The 19,362-nt window shown below is 39.8% G+C and overlaps 1 protein-coding gene across 1 annotated transcript in view; it reads right to left on the bottom strand.

The window, feature by feature from the left end:
* The window catches only part of nf1a (neurofibromin 1a), an 80,401-nt gene that overhangs the window by 53,978 nt on the left and 7,061 nt on the right, over positions 1-19,362 (bottom strand). Inside the window, exons 2-20 of the mRNA XM_086141414.1 lie at positions 18,237-18,380; positions 17,302-17,385; positions 14,294-14,484; positions 13,462-13,568; positions 13,314-13,381; positions 12,417-12,492; positions 12,082-12,239; positions 11,813-11,986; positions 9,938-10,066; positions 9,758-9,832; positions 9,178-9,309; positions 7,687-7,818; positions 7,378-7,491; positions 6,850-6,929; positions 6,025-6,148; positions 5,013-5,259; positions 4,847-4,920; positions 3,370-3,453; positions 972-1,361 (exon numbers count right to left, since the gene is read on the bottom strand). Coding sequence (XP_085997540.1) covers positions 972-1,361; positions 3,370-3,453; positions 4,847-4,920; positions 5,013-5,259; positions 6,025-6,148; positions 6,850-6,929; positions 7,378-7,491; positions 7,687-7,818; positions 9,178-9,309; positions 9,758-9,832; positions 9,938-10,066; positions 11,813-11,986; positions 12,082-12,239; positions 12,417-12,492; positions 13,314-13,381; positions 13,462-13,568; positions 14,294-14,484; positions 17,302-17,385; positions 18,237-18,380 — 2,583 coding nt within the window. The remainder of the gene's footprint in view (positions 1-971; positions 1,362-3,369; positions 3,454-4,846; positions 4,921-5,012; positions 5,260-6,024; positions 6,149-6,849; positions 6,930-7,377; positions 7,492-7,686; positions 7,819-9,177; positions 9,310-9,757; positions 9,833-9,937; positions 10,067-11,812; positions 11,987-12,081; positions 12,240-12,416; positions 12,493-13,313; positions 13,382-13,461; positions 13,569-14,293; positions 14,485-17,301; positions 17,386-18,236; positions 18,381-19,362) is intronic.

Genomic DNA, 19,362 nt, shown 5'->3' with positions numbered 1-19,362 from the left:
CTACTCATAAAACAGTTTTTGCTCTGCATAATTTTCTTTTGCCCCCTTTCTTTATTTGTTAAAATCCTTTAAACATCCCGTAGCCATCATTTCACTATTATCCATGAATGCTTCCCTTCATTCATCATCCAGAAATGTAAAATAAATTGCATTAGCAAAAGACTTGGTCATTATTTTAGAACAAATGGTCTTTTTTTTTTTTTTTATAAAACTCTTTCTTTGTAATTGCCAATGCTTTGTTTTCTTGCAAAGTGTTAATTCGGTATAATAATAAAATAGAATTCTTAATGTTTTTATCTGGTTTTATAAAAATGACAGATTCAACAAAAGCGTTCTCTACTTCTTATTAACATTATTCCCTTAGTGTGTGTGTGTGTATGTATATGAGTACACACAGGCACGCGTGCACGCAAAGTATTTATACGAGATACAACCAGGACTTGGCGTCAGTCGAACGCCGGGCTGCATAAAGACAAGCAACCGTTCATTCTCCCGTTCACACACTCGGCCATTTTCCTTATTTTTTCCCAATTAAGCCTCTGCACGTTTTTGGACCGTGGGAAGAAACCAGAGAACCCGGAAGAAACCCACGCAGACACGGGGAGAACATGCGAACGTCCGCTTTCAACCATCCCTTCAAGAAAATAAGGGACATCTTAAAAAAAAAAAAAAAAATAATAATAATAATATTCATAAAATACAAGTAAGCCCATCCAGATGGTGCATCTTGGGGAGTCTTTAGTAGGAAAACACAATGTTTTCATTTACTGGGACATAACCAGATTTCCAAGACTTTTCCAGCCATTTTCCACATATTTTACATGATTCAAAAACATGTCAACTGTTTTCCCATCTTTTTCCAGAAAGCGCTGGAACCCAGAACAAGTCTGGATATCTAATGTAAAGTTAAGTGCTGTGGAGCCACTAATGTGACGGACAGATGCGGGTTTGTTCAGAAAGGTATAACTCACCGGTCCCTGGGTGTCGAAGAATTTGCCGATGCTGTTCCTCAGCTTGTTGAAGAGCATGGGGTAGAGGGCCGGGCTGAGCTCCAGCCCCAGAAGGTCTTTGACGTTGGTGCGGACGTGCAGGCCGACGCGGTCGTGGCCGCAAACCAGCAGGGCCAGCAACCGGTCGACGAAGCGGCTTACCGGCGTCTCGCTCGAGGCCGACGACGAGCAGGATGAGGCGGCGGCTATCGGGTTGGACGCCTCGCAGGGTCCGATGGAGACCATGGAATGCTTGCGTTCGTTTACGGAGCCCATGGGCGGGCTGTAGGTGGCAGGGCCGGGGGTGCTGCGCTGCTGCAGACACACACCTCCCAGAGCGCACAAGAATCCGGTCATGTTGATCCACTCCTGCTGTTTGAGGGAGACACACACTTAGTGGCAGATACACTGGCTTACAAAACGGCGGTGCATTTATCGATGTACTGCGAGGAACCGAGCGCTAAGACTAATTTGAATCTCCTCAGCAGACCCAGGGGAAGAACGACCGGATGCTTATTATCGGTCAGAAACAAGTGGAAATGATGCGAGACGTCGTCACAGTTCCGCTGTGTGTCAACATTGTTTAGGTCCTTCTTTTTACATTACATTACATTTTGCAAACGCTTTTATCCAAAGTGACTTACAATAGAGGACACAGGGACAGCAAATACACCTGCAAATACACGATGCACAGGAAATATACAGAACAGTAAGCTTGGGTTAATGTTTTTTGTTTTTTTTTTCTTTGAGTCAAAGCAATAGTACAATTTGTAATCTTCAATTTATTTATTGCATATAAGCCCACAAGATAAAGATTCCTTATATTTACTCTTTACTACAAACAAATCAAAACACAATACCACCTCTTTTAGGCGATTTCCCTCGATTCCTCTTCCCCCAGCCGCAGGGAATCTTCAAATCTTTGTACTTAAGACCTTAAAACACTTGATAGCCTTAACCTTGACAATTTATATTTTACTGTATTTCTTATTCTCCCTCCTTCCTACTATTATCTATTACTGTTATGTTTTTGCTTGAAACTCTGGCACAACAATTTCCTTCGGGATGAATAAAGTTGTTCTCATCTCATCTCATTAAAGCAGAGAATAGTTAAGTAACAATCAGAAATAAATACTATTTTATAGTGACTTCTTTTGAATGGGCATCAGCTCCAATGTGTGCAACGAAGACAATGGCGTCTCATACCGAGTAGCTGCTTTCTGACTGTCCCCCCCGATGGCATGGAAAATACTAATTTTCCAGCTTCTAGGTCAAATCAGGTTTTGTGACCTGGATTAATGTGTATTGAGCAATTAGCCCGATACGGACCAAAACGAGGGTCGAACACTGGTACGATAACATTGGTCTGACTGACTGGGATTGGTGCATTTTTTTTTGTGAAGTTCTTTCTTTTTCAAAGCACTTTTTTGATACATCAAAAACCAAACGAGAAAAATAAACGATCAAATAAAATATACGCTACATGGTAACCCATCTTAGTAACTACGTCAGTAACTTGATCAAAAATAAATGTTTTTCAATCAATCAACTTCTAACCATATCTGTAAGTTCTTACACGTCTGAGGAGAAGATGTCACACTGGCGCAGACCTGGGCACTTAACGGCCCGCGGGCCACATCCGGCCCGCCAAACAATTTTCTTTGAATATTTTTAACAAATATTTTCAATCAATGATAAATTCAGAAACTCCCTATATTTTTCCTTTTGTTTGATTTTGTATGGATGATTGCACTCAAAATAATGTCGGTGCATTTATATGATCGTTAATGATTAAGTTGAAATAAAATGCCGAAAAATGTAAATATTTAAATTACAGTTTTTATATTGTTCAATTTACATGATATAGAAGTTAAATATAAAATGTGGCCCCTATCGCCGAAATAATTGCCCACCCCTGCACTAGCGTGTCCATATAATGTGAGTGCTTTTGTTTGCCGGTCAGTATTACACGGGGTCAGTCATTCCCTATTGACCGCGGTATCTGGCAAATGGCGACTGCTCATCCCGGTTCCATTAATAGACCGCCTGCTGCTAAACAATGGCGGGGCAATAAAACGTTGCAGTGCAATTGCAGGCCTGCAGGGCATGATAAAGATCTGCGAAAATAAACAATATGGGCTGTGATAGGAAGCTGGTGGCAGCCGTGGAAAAACTAGGAGGACCAAACTACTCGGTCACGGTAAAACCATACGGTTACGGTAAAAGCTATTATTCCTAAAGAGGTTTAGGAATTGGATTTTTGATTGAATAAGGTAAGATGTAAAGAATTTAAATGTACCAGAAATCAGAAAAAAATAATCCTCGCAAATGAGGGGGAAATGAGAGTGGAGACAGAGGAACCCTTCAGTAGCACGCTTACCTGCCCATCATCTGCCTTGTTTTTGGGGAAGTTGAGGATCTGTTTGGTGGCCTGATCCCATTTAGCATAAGTGTCTTCCCAAGCCTGAGTAAGCACACACACAAACAACATGAACATTAGTTTGAATGCATTTGTGAAGTGCAATGGTTAGAAAAAACTTGGGATTTGGTCACAAATTTCCATAGCAATATAATCAGTTTTGGATTCTCATATACCTTTCAAGTATTTTGCCAGTAATCTCAACCTACACAGAGGAAAAAAAGCTAGGTCTAAGATAAGATCCTTATTGTGGTCTGCCGCACCAACCAATCCAGCCCTCTGGAGGTTTGGTGAGATACAAATAATTTTTATTCCTTGGATTGTAAATAAAAGGTTAAAGTGAGAATATTGTAATATCCAAGCAAAGGTTATCATGTACTTTGATCAACCACTGCACTCAAGTCTTTGAGTTTTAGTAAACCCGTGTGCCAGATTTGAGGTGAAGCTTAAATAGAAAATGTTTTGGTGAACCTTTGGATGCAAGATTTTTGTCAGAGAGCAATTTCATATTTCAATTTCATTGGGTGTGCAATTAAAAAAAGAAAAGTGAACCGAACCAAGTGAGGATATGTCGCAAATTTTTAGGGGAAAAAAAAACAATGATAAAAAAAGGTCCGAAAACATTTTAGTGAGCTTAGAGTAATGTTCCCTCTAAGCTGTGCAACTGCACAATTGCACACTTTTTTTCTGTATAATTTTTTTTTCTGTACATTTTTTCCGTATAATTTTGCTGTGTAGCTCAGGGAGTGACAGGTGTCCAGCCAATCACGCGATGCAATGCAATTACACGACGCAGCCAATCACGGCATGGACTGTACTTGCGCACGTGCTCTGCCCATACACGCTATATAACAATAAAAACTGAGGCGGAGTTAAGTGATGCTAATGCTAACATGCTAACCCCTTATCATGGCAAAACAAGCAGGCAGTGAATGTAAGAAGTCCACTCACCAAACCAAAGTAAAAAAAGAAATGCGGTTCTCTTAAGTCGGAACGGCTGTCGGAGTACGCGCAAATAGAAGAACAAGCGGTGGAGTCGGGTGAGATTTTTTTCTTTTTCAGGTGAGAAAGGTCTGCTCTGCAAAACATGCAGCGAAGTTAAAGAAGTGAGTGAGTTTTCGGATGGAAAAATATGGACTAAATGGAAGCCATGATCCCAGGTGTTATACTGATGTGTGGCCTCAGCGTGCACATCTAACGTGCTCACAGCGGTCCTCAGTGTGCTCAGATATGCCCAGATATATGAAAAATTAGAGGGAACATTGGGTAAGAGTAAACTTGAATTTTGACCATTAATAATAAAAATCAGTTTGTTTGAATTAAAAAATTCAAGCCAACGAATATACCAAATTAAAGGGGGTATCCGGTTCAGTGGGGAGGCCAGAATAGCCTTTAGAAAAGCGTCTGGATGTCACAAAAGATGTCAATTAAGTATTACCTCGATGTTTCCAGGTGTTGGGTGTTCTATCCTCCTCAGCAAGGCCATGACTCTCTTCTGCAGGGTGGAACGGCCTGAGACAAGGGAGACCGGAAAGTTTCTGTTTGCATGTTTCGGTTGCCGACGTCCGTATTGTGAAATGCGGTGCTGCTGTTAATTTTCGGACCTGTCCCCATCATGTTGCTGACAGATGCCAGTTCGCTGAAGGTGGCGTAGTTTGGCAGAATGGTCTGGACGGGGACCTCGTCGGCGGCGCTGCGGATGTCGGCCTCCTCGCAGAGGTGGCGGAAACACGACATGGCGACCAGCACCGCTTCGGTGTCGGGGCTCCACAGGAACATGTAGAGACACACTTCCAGCTTGGTCTGGGCCTGCCGGCACATTGGGATGGCGCTGCCCTTTGTGGCGAACTCCTGCAGAAGGAACAAAGAGTCACGTGAAGATGGTGAGAGCAACTTGAATGCGTAATGCTTGCTTGATAAGTCATGCAAGCGCAAAATGTATGAGACAGTCTCAGTTTTGGACATTGCATTTTTTTCCCTTTTTTTCTTTTATTGACCTGGCAATGATTTGTCAGGGTTCTCAGGCTACCATCAACAACAACAGGAAATTGTTGTGCCAGAGTTTCAAGCAAAAACATAACAATAATAGATAATAGTAGGAAGGAAGGAGAATAAGAAAGACAATAAAATATAAATTGTCAAGGTCAAGGCTATCAAGTGTTTTAAGGAGGGAGAATAAGAAATACAATAAAATATAAAGTACAACATTTGAAGATTCCCTAATTCCCAGGAATTAAATTAGTTATTGGGGGCATTAAAGGGTCTACTTTTTCTATTCCACCAATTACATATATGTTGTTATTATTATTATTAGAAAGAATGCGACATTGGAAATAAATGACCTTAGTATTAGTCAAAATTTACTCTAATTTACTCTATTTTTTAATCCAATTTTCAAGTACTTTTCCCTTTGAATGCTGCGATGAATGTACCGCATACATTCTCTTTCTGATGCACTTGGTAACTTTATGTTAAAATCAAAATAGCGTGACCTGCTATACCACAAAATGTCAGGAAACAAAATAATCTCTAGGGCCACCTTGCTTTTTCTCACTTCATCTTAGTGTTTTCTAGGCGATAGATCTACGGGCCTCATCAGAAGAAACAGCGCCGTACCTTGTTTTTGAGGAGAAATTTGTTCCTGCGGTTGAGGGTCTCTCTCAGCCATTTGAGAACTTCCGTTCCGTTGACCATCTGCTGGCCAATCAGTTTGCGGCAGATGAGAAAGAGCACCTGTGAACTGAATGGCAAAGCAACAGGAGTTTGGGTCAAATTGGGAACTTGGTGTCCTTGTGCGTTCGGACATATTATCCACTCTTAAGAAAAATTCAATCGAAGGTTTTAAGTGTCTTTTATGAGTGAATGGATGATCTGGTTTTCTTCAGATAATTACTTGGATGGCAAAGAAAATTGTCTAACAAAGTAAAGATACCTTTGACTTTCTGTATATAAGATGACAACATTTCATGCCATTCCTGTAAAATTAAGTGAATTCAGTAAAAATAATTATTTTATGTGACTTAACGACATCCTACATGACTGCTGAAGCTAGTTTGTGTCAACATTTGGGCACTTGTTTGAGGAAATCCCAAACGATCATGGTTCCAGAGACAAAAAACATTTTACATGATAAACCTTGACTCTGCATCGATGAAATGAGTCCAAAATGACTTTTTCCTTGTGTTGAATGCTGTCATCATTACACAAAATGAACCAAAAATGATCTCAACAATTATGTTTTATACGGTCACATTTGCCTTTACCTTAAACAGCTAAAATACTATCCAGTCTTTTAGTCAACGTGAACCAACTACAACACAAACCCCCAACTGAGAAAGCATGACATTGCTCAAATCGAACAAAAACTTGATTTTAGGCAAAAGGTCGGCCAGTCTGTTTCCACCGATGTCGTTTGTTTATAAAGGCAGCGGACAGAAGCACCTGATGTCCCAGAAGGTCTCGATGGGAGTGTCAGGATTCCACAGTTCAATGGTCTCTGGCTGGTGAAGAACCAACAGGGCCTGGAGACAAACACATGGTGAGCTACTACACATTCATCATAGACAGATTTTATAAAAAAAAATTAAAAAAAAATACATCTGGGAGGCTTAAGCAGAGGAGTCAAACTTGAGCCTCACTATACAGATATACAGATGTAGGATTTATTTATAGAAGTTTGGACCTTGGATTCTTATGGTACCCCACTGGTGTCAAGACGTACAACAGGATTTAACTCCAGATGGGCTTCACTGATGTTTCTGCTTGGTTTTTGATGTGAAACAGAGTCTGGACATATTGTCAGAATATTGCGAATTGTCCTGTCTGTTTTGAATATTTGGAGACGTTTAAAAATATCACTTTTCAAGAACTGAATTCTATTATCCGGACAATAAGCAAGTTTAATCCAAACGTTCATATTATTTATATGAACACAAGTAGTGGGTTTTTTTTTCCCCCCCCGTCTCAGACCTCCATGGCTTCTTGCGAGAGTTGGGTGGTGTTGGTGAGATGCACCAGCTGCACCAGGCCGGTGATGAGCTCCGCCGTGCTGCTCTGCATGTCTGGAGCCTGCTTCACCGGGTTCTACCACAAAACAACAACAACAACGCACAGAACAAAACAAATGATCCGTGACCTCCTCTAGAAAATACACATGAAAACCAAAAGACTGGATCACCGGCGTAAAATGCAAACGTGAACGCAAGTCTATGTGGGACTGAAGCAAAGAGTCATCACCGGTAGCGGCTCCCATCTGGTTGAAGATGTGTTGGGACTCACATGCAACATGAGCTTGGGGTCGGCATGGATGAGTTTGACCAGAGCGAGGAGGAGCAACTTGCAACTGCGGGTGTCCAGTTCTGTGGCTTTCTCTTTGAACTTAAGGCTGGTGGTCATCTTGAAGGTCAGACTCTGAGCGAAAACGGTCGAGGGTCGGGGAAAACGCAGATTAATTCGAACGACATTTTAGGATTGACACTTGTGGAATACATATCTTTAATTCTGTGAAAAAAATGTGAAAAAACTTGAAATTTAGCTGTTTATCAAAATTGTTTGAAATGAAATAAGCAAACTCTTCTGACTTTGAAATATTCTTATATAATTATGTTACGTTTGCGCATACATACATACATACATACACACTACCTTGAAACCAAAATTATCTTAAAACCACTAATATACTCCGATTTTTATTCCATAAGATTAATGATCTGCTCTAAATTCAATATGAAACTATTAGATGACGTAGTGATATAAGTGTGAATTAATTTTCATGATATTCCTTCAATCACAATCTTTTTAACACTTAATGCAATAACTAATGAATTACATCTGAAAAAGTTTTAATGATGAATCCTGCCAGAATATGTGCAAAGTTTTGCATTTATTTTCAATTACAAAGAATATCATAAAACTGAAGAAAGTTAAAAGCAACGTTTTAGATCTAAAATATAATATTCCTAGCATTGACAAGTATAGCTCCATATACTAAATATATTAAAAGTGACTATCTAGAAACAAATGTTTATTTTTTGAGTTCTGTTTGACCAAAATACTATTTCTCAAAAAAAAGGAAAAGAAAAAACACCCTCATAAAATGAGTGTAGGATTTTTATCTATATACTGTCAAAGTTATCTTTTTGTGAAGATTGAGCAATGCCTTTTTGCATTTTAAATTGCACTCTGTGTTAACAATCACTCTTGTTACAAACAGATTAAATGTAAGCTATTTGTAATTGAAATTTTGTAATATTTGAATATCAGCAAAATGAATTAAAAAAAAAAAAAAAATCCAAAAAAGGGGAAACACATTTACCATTGGTCAAGTGTGCGTTTCTAACTTTCTCAAGGACGTAAAATTAAAAAAAAAAAAAAAACTAAACATGGAGGACAGAAAGTCAAAGTAATGATCAAAATGCAATGCCCTCATGTGAGGACCCAGGGTCACAAGAGTTAAGGGGAGTTTAGAAAAAAAAATACATGCACTAAAAACAGCCAAAATGATCCCACATCAAAGATCTGAATGGCCCAGAATGTCACAACAAGTGCTTCAGGGTTTTAAAACTGCGCTCTCGTTAAACTAGTTTACCATCCACTTTTAAGGAAAGAAGTCAGCAGACCATATTAATTCTATTTTGGGTTTATCATCATGTTGAAACTGAGTTGTCCATTATGACTGAACCAACTGAGGAAAATTAATAAAAGGCAGATTTAACAAACACGTGTACCTTCAGTCACAACAAATCACATGAATCGTAGTGGTTGTCTCACCGACGTCATGCGCAGCGGAGCATGGGTGCCGATGCCTTGCACCACCCGGTTGAGGGTCTCTGAGAACATGGACCGCAGCTCGCCGGAGTAGCAATACACCGCGTCGATCTTCGGCCACCAGTCCAGGTGAGACTGAGCACAAAAGTCGGCGTGAGAAAAGACAAAAAAAAAAACAATCTGATCCACAACCTAGACCAGACCTGGGCATTTTACGGCCCGCGGGCCACATGCGGCCCGTTTTGCTTTTTTATCCGGCCCGCCAAGCTATTTTCTTTGAATATTTTTAGTATTTTTAATCAATACTGAATTTAGAAACACCTTATTTTTTCCTTTTGTTTAATTTTGTGTGGATGATTTTATACAAAATAATATCAGTACATGTATATACATGTATATGATCATCAATGATTTTAAAGTAAAAATAAAGTGTCAAAAAATTAATTTTTTTTTAATTGCAATTTTAATTTTTTTCATATTACAATTTACACCCAGGTGGCCCGCATATAAAAATCAAATAAGAAATGTGGCCCGCCCGTCAAAATAATTGCCCACCCCGGACCTAGACGCTCCCTGGACTTACATTGGTGATTATTCTGTGCAGGGAGTTGACCAGGACGAAGTGAAAGGTGGAAGGGGAGGAAGTGGCCAAACAGACCTTTAGCACAAACACAAGCCAAGTCAGAGTTCTGTCCGCTGGGTGACAACATGGGATTTGCGACCGTGGAAGCAAACTGGCTAGCGTGACTGGTGTTGGGCTCACCTTAAAGTGCTGGTTGTTGTGAGGGTTGATGCGGAAACAGGAGACAAAGCAGTCCATCATGAGCTCCACGTCGGCGTTCTGGCTGCCCGCTCCCCTCCAAAAGGGTTTGGCTGGGTTGAACAACAACGCCTGATGGAACAGGAAGGGTGAATATGAAATAATGACCAAAATACTTAAAGATAATCAGTGGCATTTAATGAGATTGGTACCCCCGTTGAGTTGTTCAGTTAATCTTTATTGTCTGTCAGTAATCGAATAAATTAACCAATTTAGCATTACCTTACATGCTTACTTTTCCCCCCATCAAATGATTATTCAAAAAAAAAAAAAAAAAAAAAAAAACGTGAACATACAAACGTCCATCATTGTTTTTTTCTATAAAAAAAAAAAAAATGATTTGCCCATTCACTGAAGTGTTTATAATTACCAGGAATCCAGAAAAATCAATGTTTGATATTTGTCTGAAGCATATTCCAAACCAAATTTCAAGACCGGACCAAAATCAATGTCTTCGAAAATACCGACAATTTTTGCTTGACAATTCTCTGGGTCCGACATGTCAGCCGAGTAGAGTGAGAAAAACGTATGCTGATTTTAGACTTTAAAATGCTTGTTTTCAGGTTCACTCTGCATCGGGGAAAGAAAGAAATCCTTCACAAAATCAGAAAATGTGTTTTGTCTGACAACCGGAGTACATATTTGTGTTTTTTCTGTAAAAAAATGTCACACTGTCATTCCCAGGTGTAATAACTCTTGGACAACTAAATGAAAAAACTAAATAAGGGGTAAAAAATACAACCCGATGCTTTAGCTGATAAAGATGCTTTTTTTCTGTGTCGCGATACAATTTTATTCGTAGAATGCTAGCCGGCAATGCTAGTCACCAATCTTTTCAGAAATATCCGAAAAGATTGGTGAGAGCATTAGTCAATTGAGAAATTCATCAAAATTAGGGATTAGTAACGTAGGAGGATAACAGAAATCAAAAAGCCCAATTGACACCATTTTTATATTTCCACCATAGTACAAGTAATTCACTTGTGATAGGATGCACATGCTAAGCTACATTTGGAGCCAAATAGTCAACGCCATAATCAAGGGCGTCACTTTAACTCAGTCGTATCAATCGAATTTCCTTCTAAATTCTGTTTACGAAACAGAATTTCTAAAATATCAACTTGATCACAAAATTATCCCAGTTGCGATGAACTGCAAAAACTAGGAACACCAAACTGAGCTAGTAAAGGACAAATAAACCGAACGCTGTTTGTTTAAAATTAAACACACTTACACCCTAACAGACAGCTAATTAGGTAATTAAAGAGCAATACGGCGATCACCTAATTTTAGTATTTAATATGCTAAAAGAAATAAAGAATGAGTTGGATTTTTTCGTTTCTGCTGTGACAAACTCAAAAACTCAACAACAGGAACATTTTAGACATATATATATATATACTGCTCAAAAAAATAAAGGGAACACTTGAACAACACAATGTAACTCCAAGTCAATCCCACTTGTGTGAAATCATAGTGTCCACTCAGGAAGCAACACAGATTCATTTTGACTTGTTTTAAGGACATTACATCAAAGTTGGATCAGCCTGAAGTGTGTTTTTACACTTTAATTTTGAGTGTGATTCCTAATCCAGACCTCCATGGGTTAATACATTTGATTTCCATTGATCATTTTTGTGTGATTTTGTCGTCAGCACATTCAACTGTGTAAAGAGCAAAGTATTTCATAAGAATATTTCATTCATTTAGATCTAGGATGTGTTTTTTAAGTGTTCCCTTTATTTTTTTGAGCAGTGTATATACGGTGTACATTACAATTTGACATAAAATTGTCGGCTTAAATTGCCAAGCACAGACCTTGAGGTCCATGACAATGGACTGCACGAGCAAGAAGATAGTAGAGTGATCTTCCCAGTTGATGTAGGTGGAGGCTTTACATAGTTTGACACAGGCGATGGCGGCGCTCTCCATCAGCTGCTTGCTGCCCCCTTGACCCGCTAAAGCTTTCCGTAAACTGTCCAGGAACAGCTTCTGCAGACGGACAGAGCAAGGGAGGGGATTCGGTCGGCGGGTCGGAGTGTGTGTGTGTGTGTGCGAGCGAGCGTGCCTCTCCTCCCCCCTCCCACCTTGTTGGCCTTGCTGTCTTCCACAGTGTCTTTGGAGATGGTGTGTGTGATCTCAGGGCAGAGGATGAGGAGGATGATCTGCAGCGGCCACACCGCCGCTTTTCTCTTGGCGCTCTCGGCGAAGCTGTCCACCAGGTCGAAAAGCTTCTCTGCAGCTTCTATGTAAACACACGCGGTTCATACGCAGCGGGACCTCACACACAGCGTTAACATGGGCCAATAACCGATCTGAAAATTAATATATCTGACAGCTACTGTGTAATTCGCTACGTGACCTATTTTAGTTGGACTTTGTCCAACACAGCACTGTGTCACATTTCCCTTTCTCCTCCTACCTGCCATGTCTGCTTGTGGCCGCTGGTAGAGCATTGTGAATTCATCCGGGTAATTCTCCACCCAGTTCCAAAACGCCTGAGAGAACATGGGAAGTGTATTATTGATCGGTAGGGATCCTTTGTCATGGTGCATTTCCAAAAAAAAAAAAAAAAAAAAAAAAAAAAAAAAAAAGGACCCAGGCTTATGGGATTAAACAGAAAAATGGAAAGTGAAATCAAATGAATTAAATTCCAATATTTTATTGAATATAAGGAGATGCAACATTGAAAACTTAAAGAATGTTCTTCTTTTTTTTTTTTGCTTGATGAGGCCCATTAGATTTGTATAAAAGTGCTCTATTAAGATAGAAAAAAATCTATTAAGATTTTAATTTGATGGAAAAGATTTCCATATCAATAAAAAGTGTAAAATGTTTAAGAAAAACACTACTAAAATATTGGTCTATAAATCTAAATAAAAAAAACATTGCAAGACATACCTTTCAATGACAACTCATTAATTGTTTTCATTAAGAATTCTAATGTATTGAAATAAAAATTGAATTAAAAAACCCTGATTGCAAGGGGAAAATGGTTAAAAGGAAACAGATTGTATATCAATAGGAAAAAAAAAAAATCCCCTTTGGGAAATAAATTACTTTTTATTACTAAATTACTTCATTAAACAAAAAAATAGTAAGGTCAATGATGCTGCCGGACAAGATGAATTTTTACACTTTTAAAATAAGAGAATTCAGTCAAGTGCGGAAGCTGTTTTGATGATTTAAAGCTACACTTCTGCTTTATGCAGAGACTGAAACGACAGTGTTGTGATGACCTCCGAGTGTGAAACTGAAGACATCCACCATGATGAAGACAAAACAAAAAGCGGTGGATTTTAAAACGGTCACTACCGACCTTTTCTAAACTGTTAATGACGGCGAGCTGGGCGGGTTTCTTTAGGGCTCGGAACTTGAGGACTGTTTCTGAAAGAAGGAAGATAAAATTGCAGCAGGCATGGCTTGAAACAAGGATACAACAGGGGGTTAAGGGAAGGTGAGGGAACCTTGTAGCAGCCTCTTCAGCTTGGAACAGTCCACATTGATGTACTGCATCAGCTCGATGTCATGGACGTCCACATTGTCCTCCAAGCACACCGTCAGCTCCTGCAGCCTGAGAACACACACGTGTGTCAGGTTTTTATTCAATTATTCAAGCACGATTCCCGATATTTGAGTAGAATATCACGTCATATCTATCATCTCTGTGTACATGAGATGAGATGAGATGAGATCAACTTTATTTATCCCGAAGGAAATTGTTGTGCCAGAGTTTCAAGTAAAAAACATAACAGTAATAGATAATAGTAGAAAGGAGGAAGACTAAGAATACAATGAAATATAAATTGTCTTAACTGTTACCTGTAACTGCAAAGATTTGAAGATTCCCTGCGGCTGAGGGAAGAGGAATTAAAAAGTCCCAGTGCCCACATCCCAGTGCTAGTTAACAAACTGAAATACAGCTTGCGGATTTTCAGACCAGATCTTAACTTTCAGGTAATGACTAATGTGTTCTTTTTTTTTTTTGTTTTATTTGTTTCAAAGCAGTCTGACTACGACTTTACATTTCCTCTTTATTTTGAAAAACCTAGTCAATGCACAAAGGGGAAAAGAGATGAGCGCCGGCTCTGGATTTGGACGGTAGAATAATGTATCACATTATTTACCCGAATCAATACCATGACATCATAACCTCACATTTAGATGATATCGATTTAGTGCCCCGCTCTATCGCGTTGCAAACTATAAAAAAAGAAAAGCGCGGCTCCCGTGGGATAAAAAAAAAAAAAAAAAAAGGCCTTGATGGGCTGGGCTGGGCTGGGCTGAGGGAGCGCCTACCTGGTGGAGATGCGGCTGAAGACGGCGTTGAAGTTGTTGCAGCTCAGGGAGAAGAGGACGGCCGAGGCGGAGGCCCGGAGCTCAGCGGCGTGCTGGTGGCCCTCGCGGTACGTGTGGATGAAATGGCAGATCTCTGGCAAAAGCTGTTTGACCAGCATGGTCTCATCCAGGCGCAGACAGTCCTTGGATTGCTGAGGGGAAAACAAAGAAAGCGGTCAGAGGTGGAATCCGGGAGCCGATCGCACATTTCGGGGACGTCTAAACATCAACGGTTGGCCGGAGATTTGAAAAATTCGTATTGAATATGGTTTACCACTTGATGACAATAAAATAAACCTGACAGCAATAATATCAATATCATGTTTCAAGTGAATGAATGTAAGTTGGAACCCTCCGGCAAAAGAAGTTTGATTGTATTTTACACTATAGAGGATTCCAACAGGACAAAATATCATTTATTAATGTTAACCAAAATGACACGTTCATCATTCAGATGAGTTTAACCATGATATTTGCTTTTGTTGCTCTTTATGGGAAACATCTGATCAGTTTATAGCATCTAAAGCCCAACGTCCTCTCCACACGTGATATTTTACACGTGTGCGCAGGTCGATCGACGGTGAGCAGAAAATAATTTCCTCTCTGTTAAAGGGGGCTTAACGTCACTGTTTTCTGAATCACACTAATTTTCTTTTTTTTTTTTGTTTTCCAGTGAAGCTCTTTGTGTGAGTGAGGATCAGCTATATTCCTGGATCCAGACAACGTCCGAAAAGACACTCAGGCAATGAACGTTACCGCTCTTCTGCTGAAAATCCTGTTGATCTGCACTGAAAGGCTGTTTCAAATCATTTCAGAGTATTGACTATTAATGGAGCAAAAGCTGGACGTAACGTGTGGATGGAAAAGCTGCATGAGTCATTTCTCTTTCCCTCTAAAGTTCCCAAAACTGAAAATTTGTGGTTCTGGACCAGCGGCAGTCCAGAACCATTACCTTGACCACGAACACAGAGGTGGCTGTTGCCAGTTGACTGTAAAGGCTAATGACAAAAACCTGCGAAGGAAACGCCTGCAAATGTAATCCAGGCCGCAGGACGGACCCGGTGCCTTCCGAAGGCGAGCGGAGAGAGATTGATGCCGGATAAGTGCATCCGCAGAGGTTCGAGCCCGGGCGAGCGTAAATGCGGTGGCTTTTGATTCGATGGTAATGCGAACGAAGTGCGGAGCGCAGACAGGTGACTCGCAATTTAAGCTTCAGGTGTCGATTGGCTCATCTTGACAGGGAGGACTTATTTCCGAGAAGCCCGCGCTCTCGGCCGTTAAACTCAAACTTTCAACCAGATGTGTGTCATTAATGACACTGGGGGCTACACGAGACAATGAACAATAAAAAAAAAAAAATAATGAAAAAAATCCTCCCTCCGCGTTGCCGCGCAAACTTCAGGGTCCGTATTCTGGCAGCTTGTTGCAGCTGCAGCTGGGCAACATTCCTTTCTTGTATGGAGAACTACAAGGCGACCGCCAAAGGCAAATTTCAAGCCGCCTACAGCTCTCGACGGGTGTCCTCGTAGAAAAACAAGGGAAGTGAGCGTGTCAATCAGAGCTAAAGAGCCAGAGAACCCGTCCGTCCGGAGTTAACCTGCCAATCAAGAGAACGTAGTTTATCCAGCGCTGAAAGAGAAGCGCTCATTTAGGACCGGGGTGTCTAAAGCGCTGCTGATTTTGCCCCATGCAGTGGTAGCAAACAACCTGGAAACATGAGTAGTATGTAAAGCCTAGCTCTCAAATCTATGCAATTTTTTTTTTTTTTTGTTTTTTTTGTGAAATAGAAAACATGAGTTTTGTGATGTGCATGTGGTGCTGTGGATACTGCTAATCAGAACAGGGAGGTAGTAGTAGACTCTGCCAAATCTGTGAAAAAAGGAAGTCAGTTGCTGGAAATGAAGAATGGGGATTTTTTTTTTTCCCAACTGGTGGTGTCCTACGCGTCTTCCTACACAGCCACGTTCCAAAACTTGCCAAACTTGAGGATGTGGAGACTCAAATGCGATTGAGAAAGCAGAGGAATACGTTCATCTGTGCTTTATGATTCAAATATGAACCGTGGCCAAGGATTATCAGCTCAGGAGGTCCTGGGCTTCAAATACACTATATTTTAAGTAGCATTTCAGTTGAGTTTACAGTGCACATTTTTTTTTTAAATAAAACATGACCTATCCTGATAAATGGAATTTCAAATATATTTCTAAAACCCTTCCAATACATTCACAGGCCAGACAGGGTTACTTATCGGATACACCAAATATTGCATATTGCATAACAGTAAATAGATTTGCTGATTTTTATTTTGTATCAAAAGCTTGTGCTGTAATTTTTAACTATCTGGTTCAGAAAATAAATGATGCTTTTCTGTTCTTTGCATATTTTTTCCCATTTATTGCAGCTCAATAACAGTAAAATCACGGAGAAATTAAGAAACAAGAGGACAACATTATGCAAGCGTTTGTAAGAAAACCCTGCAGTTATTTGCAGATTTTCCTTATTAAAAAAAAAAAGAAATTACTAGAGAATGAACAAGGACCCCACAACTTGAGGAAACAGCAAGCATTTCCAAGAAATTAAAAAATGTGTCCATCTTTTCTAAATAGAGATGTAAAATAGATAGATGTGTCCATTGTTGTTTTTCCATTTCAATTATTCTTTTTAGAAATAATATTATTTTGCTTCTTAGTTTTATTTTTTCTGATTCTGTCATTATGTTTTCTTTTAATACTTTAGAATTATAAATTGCCATTTTTTTTTTCGTTATTTCACATGTTCAGTTATTTTTTTTTTTTTAGAAATTTAAGATTCCAAAATATTAAAAGTAGCCCAAAAAAAAAAAAAAAAAAAAAAAGGCAGTCAGAGCTGGAATACAGAATTGATCATCAAATTGATCCAAATGGAAACTTGATATTGTACTTTGAGAAACCAGGCTTGTTTTCAGCAGCGGAGGAAGGGAGGAAACTCACCCCGGCCAGGCACTTGTCCAATGTGTCCAGGATGATGAGCTGGGAGAGGTAGAGGTTTTTCTCAGATGTTTCTCCAAATATTCGCTGAGGAAACAAGCACCATCCAAACATTAGTCACCCCATGCGGTGTTGCTATTATTTGTTTTAACACCTCATACTTGAGGTCAAAGCACCGATGCCGGCTCTTTAGGTGGGGCTTCTCCACCTTTTTCATGTCCTAGATTGAATCTCAATAAGTTGTGGACCCCATTATTTTGGCTGAATATCAATCCAGATGTTAAAACACACAATATCAGAAATTGGATGGATGAAAAGCAGTATTGCGTTTTTTTTTCTATCATTAGGTAGCACGAGCGAAAATTTTACATTCTAGGTAAGTCGGAGTGACGCCGATCATTTTTTTCATAATCCACATTGATGATAGATATGTACCATAAAACCTCTTAAATTGGGTGAAACTTAAATGTCTAACAAATAAATTACAACAGCACACGTATTCAGTAAATGCTCAAAATGATGAGGCTCTATTCAGAAAAACAAATAGCTGTTTTTTATTGGTCATTTATATATGCACATATGCATACTTTTTTGCAATTATTTATAATAAAATCTCTCCTCCCGGAGCAGAGGGTGTTTTCCATCGTTTGCTTTGTAATTCGGGGGGAAATTCCTCTTAATTTTGGTTTCATCCTGACAATAACAAGCTACCTCCCATTTATTTTCATGAAGAAAACTAAATGAGCACATAAAGCCATGAGATTTAAATATAAAATGACTTAATTCCAGCTTTATACTTTCAATGTGCCTTACGTGACTTGAAGAGTTTGATGTCCCCGGATGTGAGTCCCACAATCAAATTACACTTTGTCATAATAAGGAAGCGTCTGTCCGAGGTTCCTCCAGCTCCTCCCGCTCAGTCGCCCACCCCGACTTACCATGTTATTGACATTTTTGAGGATGGTGGTGAGGCCGCTGATGACGAGGGAGAACTTGTACTTGGAGATGTTGATCAGACATTCTTTGTTGTGCTCTGTGCTGACTTTGGTGTGAGTGTTCTGGTGTCCCACTTTGATGGGAAGCTGGAAGCAAACACGGGGGAGAATGAGGATGTGGTCACCTTAGTGATCATTACAAGTTCAGCTCGTATTACAGTGTCTGGAAAAAAAAAAAAAAAAAAAAAACGCCTTTCAAATATTAATGCACATAATATTGTAGGGGGTGAAACCCTGATTCGGATCGATTGACAAGAGGCGTGTGGTTTAAATATCTCCCAATGTATATGACAAATAACAAATGAAAACAGAGAGATCTGAAGAATTCTTGTCGAAATCTTCTTGTCGTGACAACTGGACTTGAATTTCTTCACTTGAGGACGTTTCAGCCCTCATCCGAGAGGCTTCCTCGGTTCTAACGGCCTTACGGGAGTCCCGATATAAGCGCGGGTCTAAGTTACAGCGGCTTGTTATGTAAATGTAGGGTCGATCGGCAGAAACTCGGTCTAAGGGGGTTGTGATGCGCGTGAGCCTCCGTTCATGTGATCCAACAGGTTTCGCTCCTTTGTTTAGCTTTACTTTTTCACGTTCCAACCCACGTAATCCAAGAAAACTCGCTCTTTTGTCCCAATGAACGGCACGTCCATCGGCACGACAACCTCCTGAGGCCGAGCTTCTCCCCACAGGCCACTGGAACTGGAGACGCCTCTCGGATGAAGGCTGGAACGTCTTCGAGTGAACAAATTCAAGTCCGGTTGTTACGACAAGAATTCAACATTGAGGACTGAGAACCTCCACGGACAAAGATCTGAAGAGGTTTCATTTTTTTATTCTTCTACTTGTTACGGTTCGCCCTTAATTTTTTTTCTTCTTCTTAGCAGTAAAGAAAAGTACGACATAAAAGTAAAGTGCTCTTGTCCTCAAAAGGTCATTTTCTTGACTTGAGATTGTGATAACTTTTTCCCAGTACTTAAATATTTTTTCTCCTGATTTTGTTAACTTCTTTTGCGGATTTTGAGATCATGTCAAGAAAACTTTCAGTTATTTCATTTTCTTGTGTCATTCTTGC

The sequence above is a fragment of the Fistularia commersonii genome, chromosome 3 (assembly GCF_037954325.1).
Source record: "Fistularia commersonii isolate RoL2024-O1a breed Wild chromosome 3, RoL_Fcom_v1.0, whole genome shotgun sequence".
Taxonomy (NCBI): domain Eukaryota; kingdom Metazoa; phylum Chordata; class Actinopteri; order Syngnathiformes; family Fistulariidae; genus Fistularia; species Fistularia commersonii.
Note: the sequence above shows the minus strand (reverse complement) of the source record. Positions and strands in the feature narration are given on the sequence as shown.